General features: G+C 35.1%; 1 protein-coding gene across 1 annotated transcript in view; it reads right to left on the reverse strand.

The window, feature by feature from the left end:
* Positions 1 to 1,256: 1,256 nt before the first annotated feature.
* FGF10 (fibroblast growth factor 10) overlaps positions 1,257 to 21,704 on the reverse strand; it is a 59,201-nt gene continuing 38,753 nt past the window's right edge. The window contains exons 4-5 of the mRNA XM_031507326.3: positions 7,749 to 7,852; positions 1,257 to 4,062 (exon numbers count right to left, since the gene is read on the reverse strand). Coding sequence (XP_031363186.1) covers positions 3,865 to 4,062; positions 7,749 to 7,852 — 302 coding nt within the window. The 3' untranslated portion in view covers positions 1,257 to 3,864. The remainder of the gene's footprint in view (positions 4,063 to 7,748; positions 7,853 to 21,704) is intronic.

A 21,704-nucleotide genomic window follows, 5' to 3' on the forward strand; every position in this document is an offset into this window, starting at 1 on the left:
TAACTGTTGCTTTCTGGAATTAAGAAGTGAAAACACATAAATCAGGTAAAAGATGAATTGTGCTTCATTAAAAAATCCTAAACTTATTCCAAGATAGCTTCCAATTGGTTAAACATGAGATTCAAAAAGTTTGGGAGGTAAGGGTAACTATGAATCATAATTTATAGGTTGAAAGCAAATTAACTTTTCATATTCTATTTTTTGCTAACAATGCCATGGGAAAAACTTTTCTTTGCTTCTGTTACTTGAAGTTGCATTGAAATTGTTTCAGTCAAGGATCTTTTTCTGAAAAATATCATCAGTATCAATACATTGACTAGCTGGAGCAGAAAGTGTTTGTTGCATGTTATGCTATTCTTTCTTCAATTTAATAGGAAAATAGGAAGAATTTGGTCCCACTGTCTAATTTAACGGAGTAAATAATGATACTTGATACTTCAAAAGAAGGGTTGTTTTCATATATTAGTCTCAAGATCACTCCTTGAAACAGTTACTGTTTTTCTGAATACAGACAACAAGTTACAGGAGGGGCATGAACAAAGCTGTGCTCCTCTTTCTAAAGCTTGCCAAACTTTGGTGAACTTCATAACCTGAAATGTCTTGAATAAAGTCTTATACAAAATGTAACTATTTTTCCACATCTAAAGTGTACTTTAAAATTATTAGTACATGCTCTTCTTCATAAACCTATCTTTCATCAAACATGCTTCCTCTATATTAATTGCTTTATTCCACTGTATGAAACTAGGTGGATTCAAATACAATAAAAATCTGAAGCATTTGGTTGTTATTAGTGTGGAGATAATGGCCTCATATATACAAAATATTAAAAATACTTAGAAATGTTCAAATTTTTTTTTGTCTGGGGAGTATACAGCATGAAATCACAGCTCGTAATACAACAGATCTTTTTCTTTTTTAATTTTATTGTGCAGTACAATTTCAGGTTAATAAAACAAACAAAGACAATACTTTTATTCTCTAATCCCCACATTTTATTATTTTTATTTAAATATAACGTACTATACATTGTTGCTCAGTGATTTTTGTATCCCTTTTATTTTCTAAACCCCTCCCCCTGTTTTCCTTTTACTCAGGAGACTGTTATGCTCAGGGTGACAGAAAACAGAGCTTATGGTTGAGGACTTGGGATACTCTAATATCTGCAGTTTGTTCCCACTATAGTGGGTGTTACAGTATACCAAACACACAGGAATCATTGATTCCTTCAAGGGTTTTTTATTTTTGTTAATTTTCAGAAACCACTTGTCACATCACAAATGGCTCCTGGCTCACTTTGGGAAAGTGGTATTTCCTGATCTTGTCATTTGAGCAGCATGGTGTTTTGAGTACTATGATAATATTTATGCATAATCCTCCCCTGACCAAGTCATCTAGGTAAGTCTGTAAGAAGAGAATTTCATTTGTACCCTAAATGTTCTTAAGTCGTCATTCAATACTGCATTCATCCAAATCATACTGAAGGTTCAGTATGGGTGGCCCATTATGTCTTGTCAGTTTTAATTACTGATTACAAATTTAAACAACAGAAACTCACTTTTATCATGATAGTTAAATTTTACTGTGAGCTGCAACTACATTTAAAATCTGAAATTCTTAGGCTTCTTTCTACAAAAATGTCATTTGTGAAGAAGAAAACTGGAGATAAAGTACCATGAAAAAACACAACATCAGCTATCAACTAAAAATACGTTGTCTCTCAGTGAATTCCTAGTTTTAAAACAGCTGACTTATTTAAGGACAGGAAATATAATCTGACCATTTTGAATTTAATGGGAAAGCTTTTTTTTTTTTTTTCTTTTTTTTTTTAAACAGCTAATATTTAAATAACAGATTAAGATTGAAGTGCTGGTTAAACATTGACTTAAATAAGTTATAGAAGATTCCAACAACACCAGCCTTTATAGAGGTTAAACATTCTCAAAAAGACACATTAAGCAAGGCTCTCCTTTGTACCAAAATACAGTCTCCAAACAATAAAAATAAAACCAACTTTTTCACAATGAGAAATATTGAAGATAAACTGCAGCATCAATATAATCTTATAGTTATCAGTTAAAGTATTTAAAACAAAATAATATTATACTACTTTTGTTTCTTACTAAAGACACTGCAAAGGCTTATTTATTTATTTAGTGGAATACAATGTGAAGACAGTGGTACAAATTGTTTGATGTACTGTTTTCTATTTATCTGCTCTAACAAAATGAGTCTCAATATGGTTACACTGGTGAGCTATCCAGAGCTCTCTAAAATTACTGAGTAAAGCAAAATATAAAAGAAACCTTATGTACCTTTAATTGAACAGACTTCATATTATGCTTAACTTTATTATACTGCAGTTGCTTGAGTTAAGCCACGGGACAAGTAACACTTCATAAAATGTGCTGGATATTATGTATTTTGAGCCTTTAGTTACTGTGATGGTTATGAAAGGCATGCTAAAGCTGGAAACCAGCACAGCTTTTCAGTTGGCTCTCATATATGATATACACATGAGTAATAATCTCTGAAAAATGCATGAGCATGATTTTGGATCTCATGAGGATAATTTTGGTCTTGCAGCCCTTAGCTAGATATCACTCCCACTATATGCCTGTAATTATTCACGTTGGTACCAAAGGCAAATGGGTTGAATGAGAGTATCAATTGAAAGAGGTGTGCAGGACTGTGTTGCCTTCTTGCTTACCTTTCAGTGGCCAAACATTACACTTAGGAATTACACACTACTGTTTTATTTTAACACTCACAGTCTCAGTGGTTTTAACAGGGCTGACCACATCAGGGTTCCAGCCCAGTCTGTGTGTAGAATATCACACTGATAGCTGTGTGTTAGATCCTAGCTCCAAACTGAAATCAAAGTCAGATGAATATACACACAGATGCATTGACACCCAAGTACAGATGTGTCTCCTTCTTTCAATTTCAAAATAGTAGAAAGACCCTTTTAACAAAGTATTTCTTGCAGGTTTTTCTTGAGTGCTGATAAGTACAAAAATTTCTCCAATATAAAGACACCCAATACCATAAATCCAAGCACTGCTTGTTTGGTCTTATGCTTAAGTGCAAGACAGTTTAGGAAAAAATGGAGTATACACTCTAAATTCTGCCTTTAAAGCCTTGTCTAATTCTCTGAGTACTTCTGAGGTTCTGACATTTTAATCTATCAACCTCTGGGTGAAGTACTAAGAAAAAGGGAAAAATAAGAAAGAAGTAAATGAGGAAATATTTCAAATAAAAAAAGATATTTAACATCCTATTAAATAAATAACTTAGAGAGAAATAAAAAGAAATGAATTTAGGACATACAAGCAAACCATACTATTCATTTTGTTAGAACAGTTATACACTACTTTGCTTATCCTATCCATTCGTCCACAAGGCTTCTTCAGAAATGTCATTATTTGTGCATATGACCCAAGTGCTTCCAGTAAATGCTTGTGTGTCTAACTGTTCATAAAATCATTAGGCTTGAATGAGCAATTAAGGACTTTGAAAGAGTTAGTATTCCATAAATAGCATTCCCCATGAAGATCACGCAACAGATTGTCTTATGTCCATCAAGGTCTGTTGCAGTGATTAAAAAAAAAAAAAAGTTCACACTGGCAATAAATTCCATCCCCTTTGATCCAGCTTCATTTTGATTATAAGATATGACAACAAACTAAATAAAGGTATTTCATGTGCCAGCAATAAGTACAAAACTTTCAAAGGCTTCCCCTGCTCTCATTTCAAACATGCAGATGTCTGTGCTACTTCTCAGCATCTACCTTTTAAGAGAATTACCAAATATTCTTGACATAACAGCCTTTGGTTCAACTGCGTCAAAAAAAGTTTGTTCATCTACGACATGACTACCATAGGAAGAAAGTGAGCTGAAGTGTTTTTCCTTCTTGTTTTCTGTCCTCTCTTTGTGGTTCCCCTCCCATTCAGGGCCACAAACATTTGCCTTCCATTGTGCTTCCAATTTAAGGACGCGTATGTGTTATATCCATTTTCTTCTATTCTTTCCTTCAATTTGCAATCGCTATTAAACTCCTTCTGTTAAAAGAAGAAAAAACGCACAGATTTAGAACAAACATAATATTTCATCATACTGAAGACAAATACTTTTAAAAAATGTTTCAAAACATTGTAGTCTTTGCATGTGACACTCTTTTACAGCGTATTTAAATAAAAGTTTCACTGTGTCCACAGCAGATAAAGCTTCATCAGTTAGACTGCAAAAAGTGAAATTAACAGAATATATAATTAATAATTCAATGCATAGACATAGCAATTAAATTATATTATTCATTAAGAACTGAAAATCAAATTCCCAGTGTTGGTATACGGCAAGAATCAAGTTCTCAGTCATAAACTCAAAAACATGAGAAAGCAATCTTATAAATAAATCACATTTCAGTTCTAACAAACATAACTCTTAGATATCTAAATGAGATTATTGATACCATACATTAAACAAATATTGATGTAATAGGACTTTCTTATTTAAAGTAAGAATCTTTAGATCACACTGGTAATAAAAGGGGCTTTTTTTGGATATATGAAAATCACTTTTATGCTGCTATCACAACTGATGTGAGGCCTATTCACTTGGCTGACCTGAAAAGAAGCTTAGCCTAAAAAGGTGTTGTGTATGATCCCATATCTTATTGACTAAACAAGATTGGAACTAATATTATGGCATCAGAGATTACGGTTTTCTATTTTTAAAGGAGAACCACCTGTCAGGCTGTTAGAAGGAATCAAAAATACAAGTCAGTGGAAGAATGTAGGGTAGTCTACTCTTTTCCTGTATTGTTAAATGTAATTTTACCTAAATACACTTTTTGTATAGAAGCCAAGAATAGTTCTTTTCATAAACAAGTAATTCCTATACATAAAGCAATCAAATTTTAACAAACTACTTATATTGCATTTAGAAGGTTTTTAAGAGTTGGGTATTTGAAACATAATTAAATTAAAAATCAGCATTTTGTTCCTGCATTTCAGAAAATCAGATGTCACTGCACAGCTCGGGGAGAAACAGGTTAGAATGTCAGACTATGATATACTAACTACATGCACTATTTTTAATGTGATCATGAACAACACAAGAAAAACGTCTGAATACTAAATCAAGTTTCATGTCAATGAAATCAAGGGAAATATATTTTCCTTATCTATTAATTTAAATTAGAATTTTTATACTAGTTGATGCTAAGTACTTTGACCCAGTGAGAATTTTGTGTGAACAGTTTATGTTTCCCATAGTTGTTTCTACAACCGTTGAAGAGCTTCTTGATGGAATTGCATACATTCAAATTCAGTTTGGCTCTCAAAGTGCTCTTTAATTTCAGGATTAGTAGTTATTTGAACAATGAGCAGTGGGGAAGACACCAGCAAGGCAAGACTCTTTACAAGACCACTATTGACACTGTCTACACTCACAATGTCACCATACAGATAATTTACTAGTTATTTTCTGTAATATGTCACCTCTGGCATCAAGGTATTAAAAAATAAGGTGCTCATCAATCACATTCTAAACCACAGTAGCTTCTCCTACCTGCCAATTTGTTAAAGAAGCTTAAAGAAGCTAATTTTGTTAAAGAAACCAAAGAGTGAGTCTTTTTTTCCTCATTTTAACAAAAATAGGTCAAATAGAAAAGCATTTGATTAAACCAGAAAGAGCTTTTCTTGTTTTTCTAGATGCAGAATTGTACTCAAATCCAACTTTTACTTCTATTCTTGGATAACAGAAAAGATGATGTTTTGATGTGCTTAAGAAGTCTTACTGGCAGAAGTCTGAGTGTTATACTGGACTGTTTTGCTCATTTTAAAAAAATTTCAGCACAAGTGTTCATCAATGTCTATTGTGCATGTGCTCAAGGGTGTTTTTACAATTTTTTAGTGGTTCTGGTTTTGGTATTCATATCCATCTGCAAGCTGCCAGACTGTAGTAATATGAAGCTAACTGCAAGTCCTGGGATTATGGGAAAAATAATAACAGAAGCATTCTTGAAATTGCTAAAGTATTATGGAATAGGTTTTGATAAATCATTATGTTGTGATTTTATGATGTGAATATTGAAAAATTATCTCAGCTGGAATTAAAAAAAAGGCTTCCCACATTCGTATCTTCCTGTCAACGCTACTTCTAATACACTATGAATTACCAAATCTTATGGCAGTAATTTCCATCTATGGTATATGAAAGCTGCTTCAATGTCATTTGTACATATATTGTGTTGGGATAGACTCTAAACAGACTCTTATCACACCAGGCAAGGCTGACAACTGGGCTAAGAGTGTCTGTCTTAGGCTTTGGGATAGACCATCACAAATGACTGAAGTACACAACTGAGATGTGTGAACTGAAGGTGGTGATTTATGCTAAAACCTTCACCTACGTACAGAAGCATACCTATGATCAATGACTGTACTGCATAACTCAGTACACAGTTTTCTTTCTCAATAAACACTGATCATCCTGTATTTCTGACCAGTTAAATCTAGAAGTTAAATCTACATTTACAGGAATACAAGAAAAATGTCTTTGTTCTTGTCTTTCCTTAATGTGATTCTTTGACATTATCACAGAGTTTAGAAAACCAGAAGTATGTTGCTGAATGAGGAGTGACTAGCCACAGTGCAGGTAAGGGAGGACAGTTTATATAGTTTTCATGAACTAAACACACTCTGTAGAAATGTTTCCTTAAGAAAGAGGGCCAAATGACTAGAGGCCCCTTGAGTCTCACTTGAAATTACCATTACTTCATTGTTTTCAGCAGAAATTGGAGGCCTAGCTGCACTGCTCTACCATAAACTCAGTCCCTATATGTGACCTCCTTTCTATAAAGCATATGGATGATCTGAACATTAAGCAACCTGCAGAATGGCTCATAACCTTTCCAGAAACTGGAACAACATTGTAAAACTGCAAATCAACCAGATGTAATACCAGAACAATCTGGTGTTTGTGTAATCATAAGGATGTGTGAAGATATATTTTAGTTGTTAGATTTATAGATCATATCACTTTCTAGTAAAAATATTTGGATTGTTTCTGAGTTTCCTTGGTTTGTTTGTTTGTTTTTTTTGGGTTTTTTTTTAGCTGATTATTTTTGAGTTTTGGCATTTGGATTTTTTTCCCCTGAAAATATTTGTAACCCCAAACTTATACAAATACAAATTAAGTATATATGGACAACTTTCAAGTGTTACCTGAATTCTATTCAAATAAATCTTAGCTGCTGATTTTTCAGTTCTTGTCTCTCTCTACTGTCCATAATATTAATCAGTAGTCAATATAGTCAATTTAAAGCCTGCTAATGATTGGTGTGTTTACTCCATCAGCTCAAGTTTTCAAGATTTCAGGCACCTTTATTCCTCTCTCCCCCACCCTCAAATTTCTGCTAAGTGTGATTGCACTGTAGAAAAAAAAAAAACAAACAGGGAAAACAAGCTTTAAAGATTACATTTTGTGAGACCCTCTCTACTGAACGCTCCTTAATAAGTGTGACTGAGGCAGTAAGCATGATAGATCCCAGCAGCTATGCTGGTATGAACTTAGCAAACAACAGGACGCTTGTGGATCCTGGTTTATCAGAGGATGAAATTTGGATGAACAGCTCATTTCAGGTCTAATTACTAGCAATACACAGACAAGCAGTGTTTCAATAGGCAAGACAGGGAACTGTGCTGACTCCTGAAATCCATTTGGAATGTAAAAAGGTACTTACAGAGCCGTAGACTTTTCCTTTTTTGTTCATGGCTAAATAGTAGTTGCTCTTAATAGACTTAACTGCCACAACTCCAATTTCTACAGATGTTATCTCCAATATGCCTAAAAAATAAAAATTGAGCTATTTAATTACTTTATTACAGGATTTTCTCACTAAAGAAAAGACAACAAACCTTAAAAAAACAAAACTTGTAATATTTAGGACCAACTGACCAAAAAATTCAGAAGTATTCTTTAAACCAGTGCAAGAATATGCACAAAGATTTTTTCAATTAACATTTTTCCTAACCCTGAATTTTACACCCCAGACATACTGAAACAACTTCATTTTTCCTAGCAAAGATTTTACTATAACTTATCAGAAGAGGCATTAAAACCACAGCATCAAATTAAATATATAGCATGTGTCAGTAGAATACTGGATTTTCCCCAACCTTTAAAAACCTTGGTAAACAATTTATTCGTTGTAGAACATTTAGATAAACTAAATCTCTTGGTTACACTGAGCTGATAAATTCACTTTTGGCAAGTGTGTTGACAATGTGAGAAGTAGTAAGACCAATAATGATGGCCACACCATCTTTGTCTTCCAGATACCAGAAACACTTTGGTCTGTTTGTAATAAATATTATCCCACCCCCCCCCCTTCCCCCCTGCCTTAAAACACTCTCTTTCTGGGACACTGGATAGTTCAAGGGACCTGTATTGGGAGATACACCTTTTCACCTCTGTTTTCTGCCCAGGAACATACTGATTTGGGAGTAGGAGACTGCATGCTTGGCTCCAACATTTCTCGTGTTCTCCTGACATTTATGTAGCAATAGTTAGATCAATATCCTGGCTAACTCAGTGTGGTACACTAAAGCTGTACCAGTAGAGAAATTACATTAGGGGCAAAACTGTACTCCTTGATTAGGTTGTGATAGCTTACATATACCAGGGCCATGCCACTGATAGATCAGTGAGTCCATATTTGCAGGGCTCTAATCTGTATTATTCTTAAAATGTTGCCCATTTTCACAACAAAGAAAAGCCAAAGTTGCTTTCTTGATCTTCTGAAAGAGCATTGTTATGGAGGACTGAGCAGATCTCCCATGGAATATCTGCTCAAAATCGTGCTCAAAATCAGAATAAAGTGGACTAAGTTGTGGATAGCAAACTAATAGAGGGCAAGAATGTGATGCAAAAACTGCACAACACCATGAGTGATGCTTTTTTTTTTTGTATTTTCCATGCCAAAAAGTGATGAGAAGAATTCAGTTAATTCTTTCTATGGAATTGTATTCTGAACTGTGCCTGGGTCCATTTCTAACACCAGTAACAAGACAAAAAAACCAAACCAAACCAAAACACAAACAAAGAAGCAAGAAAAATACTGACATAACATGTGCCATTATAAATTTTGATGTTGAAAGTAATTAAACTGATTTAGATTTTGCCATACTTTCCTTGTAACAATAACATCATATTAGGCTTTTCAATTAACTATTTCACTAAGAGCTGAAAGAGAACAGTGCCTAAATGAGAAACTTCTACAGAATTAAGTGTCATGCACTTGAATGATGGACATTCATACTGCTTTTCAGAAAAATACTTAAATAAAAACAACACATGTATAATTAATGAAAATATAGTCTGTTTTTTCTGGTAAAGTTTGTTTGCAATTTCATACTCCATTATATTTCTGGTGGAGCAACTGTAAGGCGGTGATGAGGAGGAATGTTCCTACATTTATTATATCCACAAAAACTAGCTTTTAGCTGGTCAAGCTATTTAATTGTAGCCAAATACAGCAGAATTGTTCCAAATTATTATCAGGTTGATAATATTATCACTAATGATCCTGGATTTCTTCTCACTGTGTTTTGTGTACTTGAAAGTTGAAAAATGTATAATTGTCATTGACAATTTTGCATATTCTATCCTCTAAAGTATTTCATTTGGGAGACATGGATATTTTAATGGATATTTTTCTTTCAGATCAATTTAATCTTGATCTAGTTACCCTTAACCAATATGGATTTAGTTTGATACTTTACTACTCTCTGTAGTCCCCAAGAGTTACCTGCTACTTACAAGCAGAGTTACAATCCAGATTTCATCTAGATTGCAAATTATTCACTGCTCTTTACAGATCTTCCCAAGAGAAGAATTTCTAATTTGATAGAAATCTTTTGAGGGCAATAGGAGCATTTTATTGGTTTCAGTGATGTAGACAAATTTCAAACGTCAGTAGAAGATCATCTACTTGTCTGACATGAATCTGTAAGAAAGCCTAAGATTTTCTAGAACTTTGAAATAATTTAATTTGAATAAAATAAGTACAATTCATTGGATGTAAGTGTGAAAATATACATTTGATTATTCTTCAAGTGTTATTAAATTCAGCAGGATTATATTAAAAAAAATTGAGATATACAGTATGAAGCTTAAAACTACAGTATTTTCCCTTTTCCCTATCCCTTTCTTTATTTTTGTTTTAATTTCTTATTCTATTCCCATCAATATTAACTTTTCATTGAAACTCTTTTGTCTCTTCTGTCACTCTGAAACAAAAATGGCATTTCAACATGCTTCCTTGAGTGCTTCTTGTATCTGATTTTATACCTTTGCTTGGGCTTAGATATTTCCATGCCTTAAGACTTAGGTGCAAGAAGATCTGTAAAGTAAATAATTTCCATGATATAATGTGACTTGTAATTATTCTTAGTAACAACCAGTACAAAAAAAATATTGTTATTGGGGTAAAAGTGTTAGGAGTTATTTATTCTGGTTTCATGCTTCTTAGGAACTTGGAAATGAAAATGAATTAATTAAAAAAAAAAAATCAAAATGCTCTGGCCTCTGTTATTGCTTTAAACCAGACAGCATACTGTTATTTTACAGCCATAAGTTTATAAAACCTAACAATTACAACTAATCCCCATTGACCATATCCACTGTAAAATCATAGCTTTCTATACCCAAACAATTTCCAATGCATTATAATTAAAAGATTTCAAATATCAACATGAGATGTACCCTGTAGCTACGCATATGCTCTCTTTACAGGTCCCAAAGGCTATAAACATATTCCCAAAAGAATCCAAATGTATTTACCTTAAATAAACTGTATTTTTATAGTTTATAAAAGTCATCATTATATATATGACAAGGCAACAGAAACCTGGCTATTTGTCATCTTGCTTTGCACAGAGGGTCTGTAAAAACTACAAGGTAAAATTGCACTTCCTTGGTTATATGTTAATTAAAAATGTCCTATGTTTTATAAAAATGCTGACAATATGAAGCAAAAAAACTACAAAGTATCCTGGAAACAGAATGAAATTATGTCAAGCAATTCTTAGGAAGGGCAATTTGACAGAATATCAGATCTGTTGTCAAGACAGAAGTGCAGTGGATATACTCATGGTCTGCAACAAGACACGCTTGATTCTGGGACCAAGTTCAACTTTGCAGTGTGAGATAGTGGTCATTTTCCTGTAGTTGCATCATTTGTGTAAGGAGTTCCTACAAACACATTTGGAACATCTCCAACACTATTTGCAGTCATATCTATGCTGAAGAACAGAACCACCATGCATCTTCCTACACCTTTCAAAGATTCTCCTGAATATGTAGCAATCCACAAACAATCCCTCCCCACTTCAGGTTTTCTTCTGTTTACAAAAATATCATAGATGAAGAAGGAGTTCAGTTGGATAGAATGTGATAATGACTGAGAACTAGTGAAACCTTTTGATTTCCCAAATGATGACAAGAAGCTGTTGGACCCATGAAGGAAGCTGCAGCTCTTGGAAGATAGCTGGAGAAGACAGGGCTTGGTGTGACTGCAGATGAGACTAAACTGACTTTTCAGAACTTTGGCTTTTGTGGTCAACAGGGAGTTTGTCTGAAGGGGCGCCTTTGACTGCCACTGGCTTAAGTCAAAACAAGTTGATGTTCAAGCATAATGTTGAAGACGTGGTAGTTCAAAAAGCTATTCTTAGTAGGTGGCTTGAAAAAAAGTGGTTTGAAGCAAACAGATTTGTTGGATGTAGTCATGGAAGAGTGAAGTGCTAAGGTATATGAGGATACTGCCTCTGTTTCCATTCTGTTTCACTAATTACACCTGTGCAAAGCAAGATGAAAATATCCCCAAATTACAAATTATATGGATATTCCTAGATTTACCTGTATTTTGTGATAGCAGAAAAAGGAATATGTTGGATTAATAGATCAAAAGAACATAGAAAACTGAAATGGCAAGCAAGTCTTGCCTTTGAAAGCATTTTCAATTATCAAAAGTAGTTCCACTGAATGACAGTCTTACAGACTTTGTGCTTGACTTTGAAAGGGAGCTTGAAGTTTAACCAGTTTTGTGGATTTTATTAACACTTGATTTTTTTGAGTCTGCTGTCATTCCTATACTATATCAGAAGTTAAAGTACAGAAAGACCACAAAGCAATCTTCTAATGTGTCATATTTAGATCAACCATAGTGAAAAAACGTTCCATGAACTTTTCTATCCAATGCCTACATCTAATACATTTGGATAAGCCTGAGATATGTATCTAAACTTATGGAAGATTATGGTAACAAAACCTCTGAGCGTTACTATATCACCGTAGCATCAGCATGAAGTGTGACATCTCCACAGTGCATAAAAATCATATTAAAGACTAATTATTAGAGCTTGTTCTCAGATCAACATGGTCTGTACCAACTTCCTTTTCATCTTCTACCGCTTTTATGGTTTTAATTTCAGAGCAGAGCACAGATGACTCAATTAATTGTTCTCTGTAAACCAAGCAAATTGAAGGGTGGCACCTGGGATGAGAGAACTTCTTAGTGATCAATAATGAGAGCTGGTAGTTAGCAAAGGAGGAGTTTAGGTTTAGCTAAAAAATTGGCAGGAATCAATGTAGCTAGTATACATCCTGACATGTAACAGAAACAATTAATCCGGGATCAGTTAGCCTATATTTTTCCCTCAGGTCAGTGAAGACAGGCAACATCAAAGGACAGCTCTGAACACCACCACTCCCTCTATTACATTTCCAAAGCTAAATGGGTTAAACTGAAGCAAAGGAAATGCTGGAAGTGACTTTAAGGACACATCTATCTTGTCAGTTTTGATGAGCTCAGTTGTTCCCTCAAGGACACCATGTCTGTCACTTTCATCACTAACACACAAGCATGTAATCTGATTTAGCCAAAGTGCTAGGGAATATAAACATGTTTGCTTCCTTCAGATGGATTTAATTCACACTTTTGAGATGAAATGGCTGCACACAGAGCCAACAGTACCTGGTTATGTTAATCAGAACTCAGATTTCTTGAGCTCTGTGTTTTGAGCTAAGATGGGAAGACATATAAACAGCTGCATGAATGTTGATGGAAAATGTTGATGCCTGAGCATCTCAGCCTGCTTGACCCCAACACTGCAAGATTTGGTAACTTTAGATTAGACACAGACAGTGTAGGAATACATTATCTGATCTGGTTTTGGGACAGAGAAGCTATAAGTGACAACTTATACTAACCAAGAAGAGCAGTGGTTCATATGCCAAGAGAAAAAGTGGAAAACAAAACACCACAACAGTATAGTGCATATGATTAGATGCAGGGTTGCAGTTATCTGATTAGATCTCTTGACAAAGATGCCTTAAGGAGTTTCAGCCCTTCCTGGCTTCTTTTTCCTGCCTCTGTGCTGAAGTTCACCAACCCTTCAAATGTAACTGTGGAGCAGCACTATAAACAAAATCATTGGAATGATCTGGCTTGGAAAAAAACTCTCAATAGAAAACAAATCAACTTTAAACCCTAAGGACTAAACAATCCAAGTTTTTGCAGTCAGTTTTAGTAGTATATATTTTCTAGACCTTCTAGTGCTCTCTTTTTGGTCTCTTTCCAGTTGACTAATTTTTTTGAACTGAGGTGCCCAAGACTGGACCAATGTTCTAAGTAAGGCCTGATGTGTACTGACTTGAGCAGAATGACTACTTCATGTGTTTATAAGGAAACTTGGATAGTAATCCAAATCCTAATCGAAACTTGGCAGTCCATGTATGTTTCCATTTTGTAGACAGGACCAGGCACTCAGGATTTCTGCCAAATCTTAAATTTCCATGTCTCCACAGAAACATGCAAGACAATGGAAAGCTTATAAGAGAGTAGTACATTTTCTGAAGGCTGTATGGATCTGCCTGTTTCAACCTGGGTGAAATCCCAAGTGATCTTTGACATTCATGATTACTTTATTCACCTCATGCATTTTACCACTTGTATAAGATTCAAAGTTAATAATTTTAACTGGAAGAAACTGGACAGAGGTAAGGCTATTCCATTTAATGTCCATCCCAACAGATTAGGGAGGGATAATAAACAGTTGTACTGCAGAAGAAACAATCCAAATGCACGGTGACTGACAGAAGTACCTCTACATCACCTGCAATCTGTCCTTTCCCTCCTGGGGAAGGGAGGATCTTCTAGCTGGATGGAATGCATTGGCAAGAGAACTAATGGGTGGAAATCAGCTAGCAGATACAATACCTGTATTTGCAAATGGGGTGCAAATGACAATTAAATGGAGCCAAACAGTATTTAGACACTGACAAATACAAGCAGACGGAAGTGACCCAGGGTGCTAAAGCAGTCAGAGTATGTACAAACAGATGCAAAAACTCCTATGAGGCACTGACTAAGCATTGTGGACAGGAAACCCAGTGTGCTGCAGTTTTCCTCAGCAATTTGTCTACCAACAATCTTTATCCAAATGACAAGTTTGTTGTCTGCTGCTAAGACTGTCTGACACATGCTGTGGCTGTTGTTCTAGCTAAAGCTAATAGAACAACAGCTAAGTGGGACAATAGTTCTCTTTCATCAGTTTTGCTTAATTTTGGTCATCATTTGTCCTTATGGTGGATCTTGACTCCCCTTTGTGCAAGAAAACAGGACTGGAAAAATATGGTCTATTTCCCCATCTCAAACACTTACCTTGTTGTGAAAGGTAGGAGATAAAAGCACAATTACCTGCATAGCTGTCAGAAAGCTTTGCAGTGTGCACTACACTGCCTGTGGCAGGTAGGATCATCTCCTGAATCAATATGGGCGTAATAACTTAGTAATGGGGAAAAACTGAAAAAAAAAAAAATCACAAAATTCTACAGGTTCCTCTTTAAAATACCATGTCTAAGAACAGTTTCTAGCAGTATTCTGCTATTGCTATGTTTCTCTGGGAAAAAAACCCGATGTTTTAGTGTTTTCCCTTCAAATCAGAAAGTTGCCAAACGCACTAATCCACAACCTCAATTAGTTGTTGGTTCTAATGTTTTATGTCTGTCTTTGCCTAACACAGGAAAAAGGAATCCATGGTATTTTAAAATATGGGATCCACATGTTTATAATGAAAGATTACCCCTGGACAGCTATAATGATCATTATTTTTCACATAATTATATTTGGTGGTAGTTACTCATCAACACTTTCAGCAGTTTTCTTCTGCAATGCCACAAATATTCCTAAAGTTACTTGATCATAATAATCAATTTTGCAAGAAAACTTTATAAGGACTCTGGGAACAGAATGAATATCTGAGAAGTGTAGATTAGGGCAGCTGTATGGTATGGGTAATCAGTATTTAGAAGATCAATGCAAACAGTATTTCACTGTATCTAAAAATTCCCTAAAATTCACATCTGTTTTTTGTCCCTCCTGGCTTTTTTTTCTCCATTTTTTTTTTTCCTTAGCCAGTCTGGATATGATCAAATAAAAGGCAGGCCTCTGACTTTAATACTTATATTTATATAGTTTGGGACAATGTTGTATATGATTTGATGGCTGATTTTGAGTAGCTCATAACCTGGTTGGTACTTTGCAAACAAATTACTGTCTAAACATTTTCAGACAAAGTATTTATTGAAAGACACCATTGTTACAAAGCTTGTTGTTCAGCAGTATTGGAGTAAAGAAAGAGAAATTAATTGCATGTTGTTACTATATAAGAAGACCTTAAAGACATCATTTTAGCAGCTGAAAAAAAAAAAATCTGTGCTCTGAACACCAGTTTACTGTTTTATCCATTAATTGCTTCGCTTTCTCTGACATAAATAATTTTGTGCACTTATACGTCCTAAATGACAACCACTTGAAAAGACACCATTCGATAACTACTGTTCTTGTTACAATGCTATGTGACCCACTTCTCAGTATTTAATATTAGTCTTTTTCTTTGTCTTACCTATTATGTACATTTCCTTCTTCATCAAAGGTATGCAGTAAAAGCATGTAACAAGGTCTGTACTCTAGCACACATATGTAAACTATGGCCTGCTACAGTGCAACCTGATATATGTCTTTCACAGTGTTTTCATCTTTAATACATGACTGTCTCTAACCTGGTTAGACCTGGTATCTTCAGACTGCTAGTACAAACAGTTCTTTTTAAACTTTGATGAGCACTGATAAGTGCTGTCTTCTTAAGCATTCATTCAACACCTCATAAAAAAGCAGGATTACAAAATCGTCAATCTTGCACAGAAACTTAAAAGGCTGATCTGAAGAGCACAATCACTTCACACCCTTCTGCTTTTATTATCTTCAAGTCTCCTCCTATATTGTTTCCATCTTCCCTGCTGACATCTTCAGATAGCAGCTAACAAACATGTTTTACACACAGGATTATGTGATCTAATTGCACATGCTTGCAACTCACGTCTTGTCCTTTTATAAAAACTATGGTTCCCTAGTCTGGATTGCTGAAATTTTTCAGGGCTTTTTCACCTTGAACTGTGTAAGTGTGTGCACAAACGCTCACTAAACTATGTTCAGGACACTTAAAAGACAATTCACAAAGTTTGGTACGTTATTTCCAGTTTTTCTGCTCAACATTCTGTAATTTAACAGCACAAAGCACACTCAACCAACCAACCCAAATCAACCACTCAGCTGACGGTGAGTGTGATTTGTGCTGTCATACCAGCAGAAGCTGTGTCAGGAAATGTGTAGAGGGCAGGCAAAGAATGTCCCATCCTCTCTGCATATTTTTGTGTCAGGTTCAGACATACTTTTGCTTACACCACTGCCTAACACTGCAAAAAGAACCCGTCTCTAGGCCATTTGAAGAAAACTGACAATCATATTCACACCTTATGGGGTTGGTCTGGTGTGTCCCTGGTGGGCTTGGTTCAATTTTCCTCAGAATATCACCTCTAGAGACTTTACCTGTATGTCAGGCACATCTGTGGATTTTCTGTTCTGAGTGTCTAACATATTGTGAAGACTGTGTGACAGCCCACCAGTTTCTTCTTTGTGTAATCTGATGGCAAGGCCATGTAGACAGTGCTTTGCAAGGTCTGGCATCAAACTGTTAAAAACCAAAGGAACTAAGACTGGCTTGATCTTGCTTATATGGTCCCGGCAGTTAATAATATTGAAAATCTTATGGAAGTTGACCCCAGTAGAAAATAGTTCATGCCAAATAAAGCTAGGTGTGAACTAACATGTGCAGTGTAAAACAGGAGTGCTGTATCCAACAGCCATCTTGGGAAATAAGTTATTTGACAGAGTAGACCTGAAGACAGCTTTGGAGATGAGCAGCTGAAGAACAGAGCTCCCATATAATGGGATTTTGCATGTGAATGCAGAAACACCTAAGAATGTGAGATCAATGGTGAGCATGCTCCTTGTACAGCCTGGGCACAGACATTTAATGCAAAACTATCTACAATTTCCTGCGCATGACCAACTCAATAATTGCATTCCAGGTTCCATAAATTTTCTATTTTTCTATATGTTGTGTAGCTGGTGTATAGAAGACAATAAATAAACAAGTTATGGGTTAAAAATAGCGGGGGGAAGTAATTTTTCTTGGGAAAGTAATCAACAGAATCCTGGTACTTTATGTCCACAGTGTATTCATTAATGATTTACAGTAATGACATAAAAAACCCTGCTGATTATACTAAATTATTCAGGGTACTAAATCTGAAGGAATTGGGAATAATTGCAAAAGACTCTCAGAACCCAAGCTGATAAGGCAATACAATTCCAGAAAAAAATCAGTGTAGGTGCATGTTGTAAAAAGTGATGCACATAGGAAGAGTAACATTAGGTTTATAAACATGGAATGTGTTACAGAATGGCTAATGGCCCAGTTGCTAGCTCTTGGTCTTATAATAGGTACTAAAAAAATTTGGAATTTACTGGAGAAGAGTAGGGAATGTTTAGGAAATGAAAAATACAGCTGCAAAGTTTAAATCCATCCATGATTGCATTTTAAATGCAAATGCTATTGTTTTCCCTTGTTTCATAAAAGATAGAACAGAACTGGAAAAGCTACAAGAAAGAGCATGATCCGCAAAATGGTTAAATAATATTTGAGGAATAACTAAACCACTGGGCTTTCCAGGGTGGAACAGAAATGGCTTCAGTAGTGAAAATCTGTAAAACTGTAGGTAACTTCAAGAAAATGTAAAAGGAGCTACTATGCACTGAATCTTAAATGAAATTACTGGACAGAAAACAGCAATTTAATGTTTAAAACAAAAGAAGTGATGTTTTCACACTTTTTAGATTTCAGCAGCCAAGGTTAAGATGTCCTATTTATCTAAACTGATGTTAAGTTTACCTGAACTGAGAAGCAACCAGGGCAACTAATTCCAAAAATACATTCCTAAGACAAGTAAATCAATACCATCTCTGAGTTGCATACTGATGCATACTAGGGAAGTTAGCACTGTCTGCTTGTTCTTCTCCTCTTGGGGCTTCTCCTACTGCTACTGTCAGAGACAGGAAACCAGACTGACCTTTAGTCTGAAGCAGTGGAGTCACCTTTAATTCTTACATATACATTCCCCCATATAGAGAAATGAAAAAAAGCAGAGAAGCAGCCAGCAAAGACCAGTCAAGAGCCAATTCCATTAAATCTAATCTGATTTTATAACAGTGTAACATGTCACGTCATGAAAAGGGCAATGTAATTAGGCTTTTGACACAACCACTCTGAATTATCATAAATACCCTAGTTTAATATAAATTTATTTTAAGTAGGATGAAAAACAGGCTTGAAAACTGTATTTAGGGAATTGTTGCCCATGATTCACTGCAAAAGTTTGTGTTGAGGAAACACAAATACAGGAAGAAGAAGAAGAAAATTATTTTTGCAGAAAAGCTACTGATGTACAATGTGGCCTTGAAGGAGGAACATAAAAAGTTAATAACTTCCTAACACATCTAAACATGTTGAAAATGAAAAAGAAAATCTTTCCACATAATCCAGCATTTGGAAGGATTCATCTGAATTCTTTTCTTGTTTGAAGGTAGCCTTGAAAGAGGGCAACCAGCATAGTGATAGGCATAGAAAAACAAGATTTGTAATTAGAAGCTAAATAAAGTTTATGTTAGAAAGAGAAGATCTGGGAGGAAAAAGTGTAACAGTAACTTTCAATTTCTGTCAAGAGGCGGGACAACTCCGTGAAAGGGACAATAGAAATAATGGGCTCAACTACACAGAAGAGTAAGAGAAGATGTTAAGATTACTAAGATTTTAATAAGGGTGATAAAATCTCTCTTTATTCATTAAAGATACTTTGGAGTGTGTGCAGAGTTTAAGAGCAGGTGATAAAAGTGTCCAGTTGAGTTGATGATAGATATGTTGTGGGACAAGGGGATGTACCACATGATCTTTTGAGAATGCTTCCAAGCCCATAAAACTGTATTTTCACACACAGGGAGTCAATCAATTATTTCTGAATATGCTGGACTTACTACACTAAAGAGCAGTAATTTTTACAATATCTGCACTTTAATGTACTTACAATGTGCATAGTGTGCTGCTGATTTTTGGTTACAAAGGAACCAGTCATAACTACCATATGATATTTCTGGTTAGTTCACTGGAATTCCCAAAGTGCAGAGAAACTCTAAAAGACCCAGGCATTAACAGAAGATGGTTCAGATATAGTGGTAGCCCTAGGCAATAGAAGGAGTGTGATCATTCACATTATGCTCACAAAAAATTCAAGACCATTATTTTTTTGCATTGCATTGTCTTTATAGATTACATATACTTTGGATACTTGCCTCTAAATTGTGAGATTTATGTTGCTCATCCCCACGTTTTTCATTTGCTTATTTTGTGCTTATGATCTGATCAAATCCAACATTAACCATATTTTCTTTTTGCTTTATTAGACAAATAAAGACTCAAACACTGTAGTCAGTGCTGTCTATATAAGAAGCATTGATTTCTGTAAATAAGTAATAATTGACAACTGTACTAGTCCTGTTAGACTGAAATGTGAAGGGACTTCTACTTAAAAACAAAATAAAAATGTGTTTGAATACTGGTAAATCCTAGAGAACCTCTGATTCAGCACAGGAAAATTGGACTCCCAGGTGCAATTCCTACAAGAATTACTCATTTGTGGGTCTCCTTTCACAAATCAGGCTCACAGACAGCAAGTATCCTGTAAGGCAAAGCATAAAGATACCACCTATGAAAATTTGATTCTTAATGGCCATATTTTTCTGCCCACCTCTATAGAATTACTTCCTTTTTCCTATTCTTTACTTTCCATTGCCTCTTTTTATCCTCAATCCAACACTGTAATCTCCTCCCCTTTCCTTGTAGACACTAACAAAAGAACTTGATAGAAAAAGGATTAAGTTGAAACATGCGACTAAGGATCACAGTGGCTTCCTTTAATCTCTCACATATTTTGCTGTTTCAAAAATTTTGTGCCAAGATCATGCTAAGGGAACTCCTTGCTGTTTTAAAAGTAGCACAATAAACAACAATTACACTACTGCTGAATCTATTGTCATGCATCCGTTCAATCATAATTCACTTCCATGCAACTACAGAGCAATTGAACTGCCTGACCCCACTCAGTCCTACCAGTTACATTCTCAGCTACCTATGAAAACACAAAGCCTTCAGAGAGAGCAGAAGATAAAAATCTGGCAGGAAATATGGAAGAAATTTTTGCATCAGGGTAAAAATTTTATTCCAAATATTTTCTTTGTTATAACAATAGAGTTACATAATTTGAAACTATTTGTGCTGATTTTTAATTTCCAGGTCTTGTATATTTCACTTACATAGTGAGCAATAGCAAAGGTTCTGTAAAATCTTTAACAGGACAGAGATGATGAAATTCTTGTTGGCAAACCACATTTCCAGGTCTCTGGTATCAAAATGGAACAGTTCTGGTACAAAGAGATCTGGCATGCTGCCTTAAGTATCTCAAAGCTCCTAGTGTCAGTGTTAAAATATCAGCTGACAACATCCAGTGCCCACTGACCTCAGAAATCCCTTCTAATTGGTCTGACGACTTTAAATATAAATTTCTGATATTAAGAGTAACAATTCCAGTGCTAATTCACATAAAAGGGGGAAGTGTGGCCACGTTGCCAAAGAAAGGCAAGCTACACACAATCAAGAAGATGGTGGATTTCCAAAGGGTGATGTAAGTTTATGCCAGATTTACCCTTCTCCTCAAATTCCGTTTCAACAGGACATGTCAGACAAATGAGTAAGTGAACAACAGGCTGTCACTATTCTCAGATATTTCACCATTGTTTGCTCAAAAACATTTTAAGCCCAATGCTCAGAAATTGAAATATTTTAATGGGAAGTATGCTCTGTTTTAGAGTGATTTCTCTCTTAAAGGTGTAACACATTTAACCAACAATCAGTACTATCACAAATTATACTGCAATATAATTAGCAGCTGATACTTCAGCAATTCCTGATTTCTGTGCTATTTCTAACAAAACATACATAGCTTGGAAAACTATATAAAATACATTATTTCAAATCTGTAGCCTGTGGTGGATTAAAATCTACCATTTTGCTTAGTGAGGAACTAAAAATTTGTAACTTCTCAGATTTCCTGCCTAGTTTCTCATTGGAGCTACATCCTCATTTATGTGAAAACTCTGAGTTATTCATGAACAAAAGTGAATGAA

This window comes from Lonchura striata, chromosome Z (genome assembly GCF_050655825.1).
Source record: "Lonchura striata isolate lonStrDom1 chromosome Z, ASM5065582v1, whole genome shotgun sequence".
NCBI lineage: Eukaryota > Metazoa > Chordata > Aves > Passeriformes > Estrildidae > Lonchura > Lonchura striata.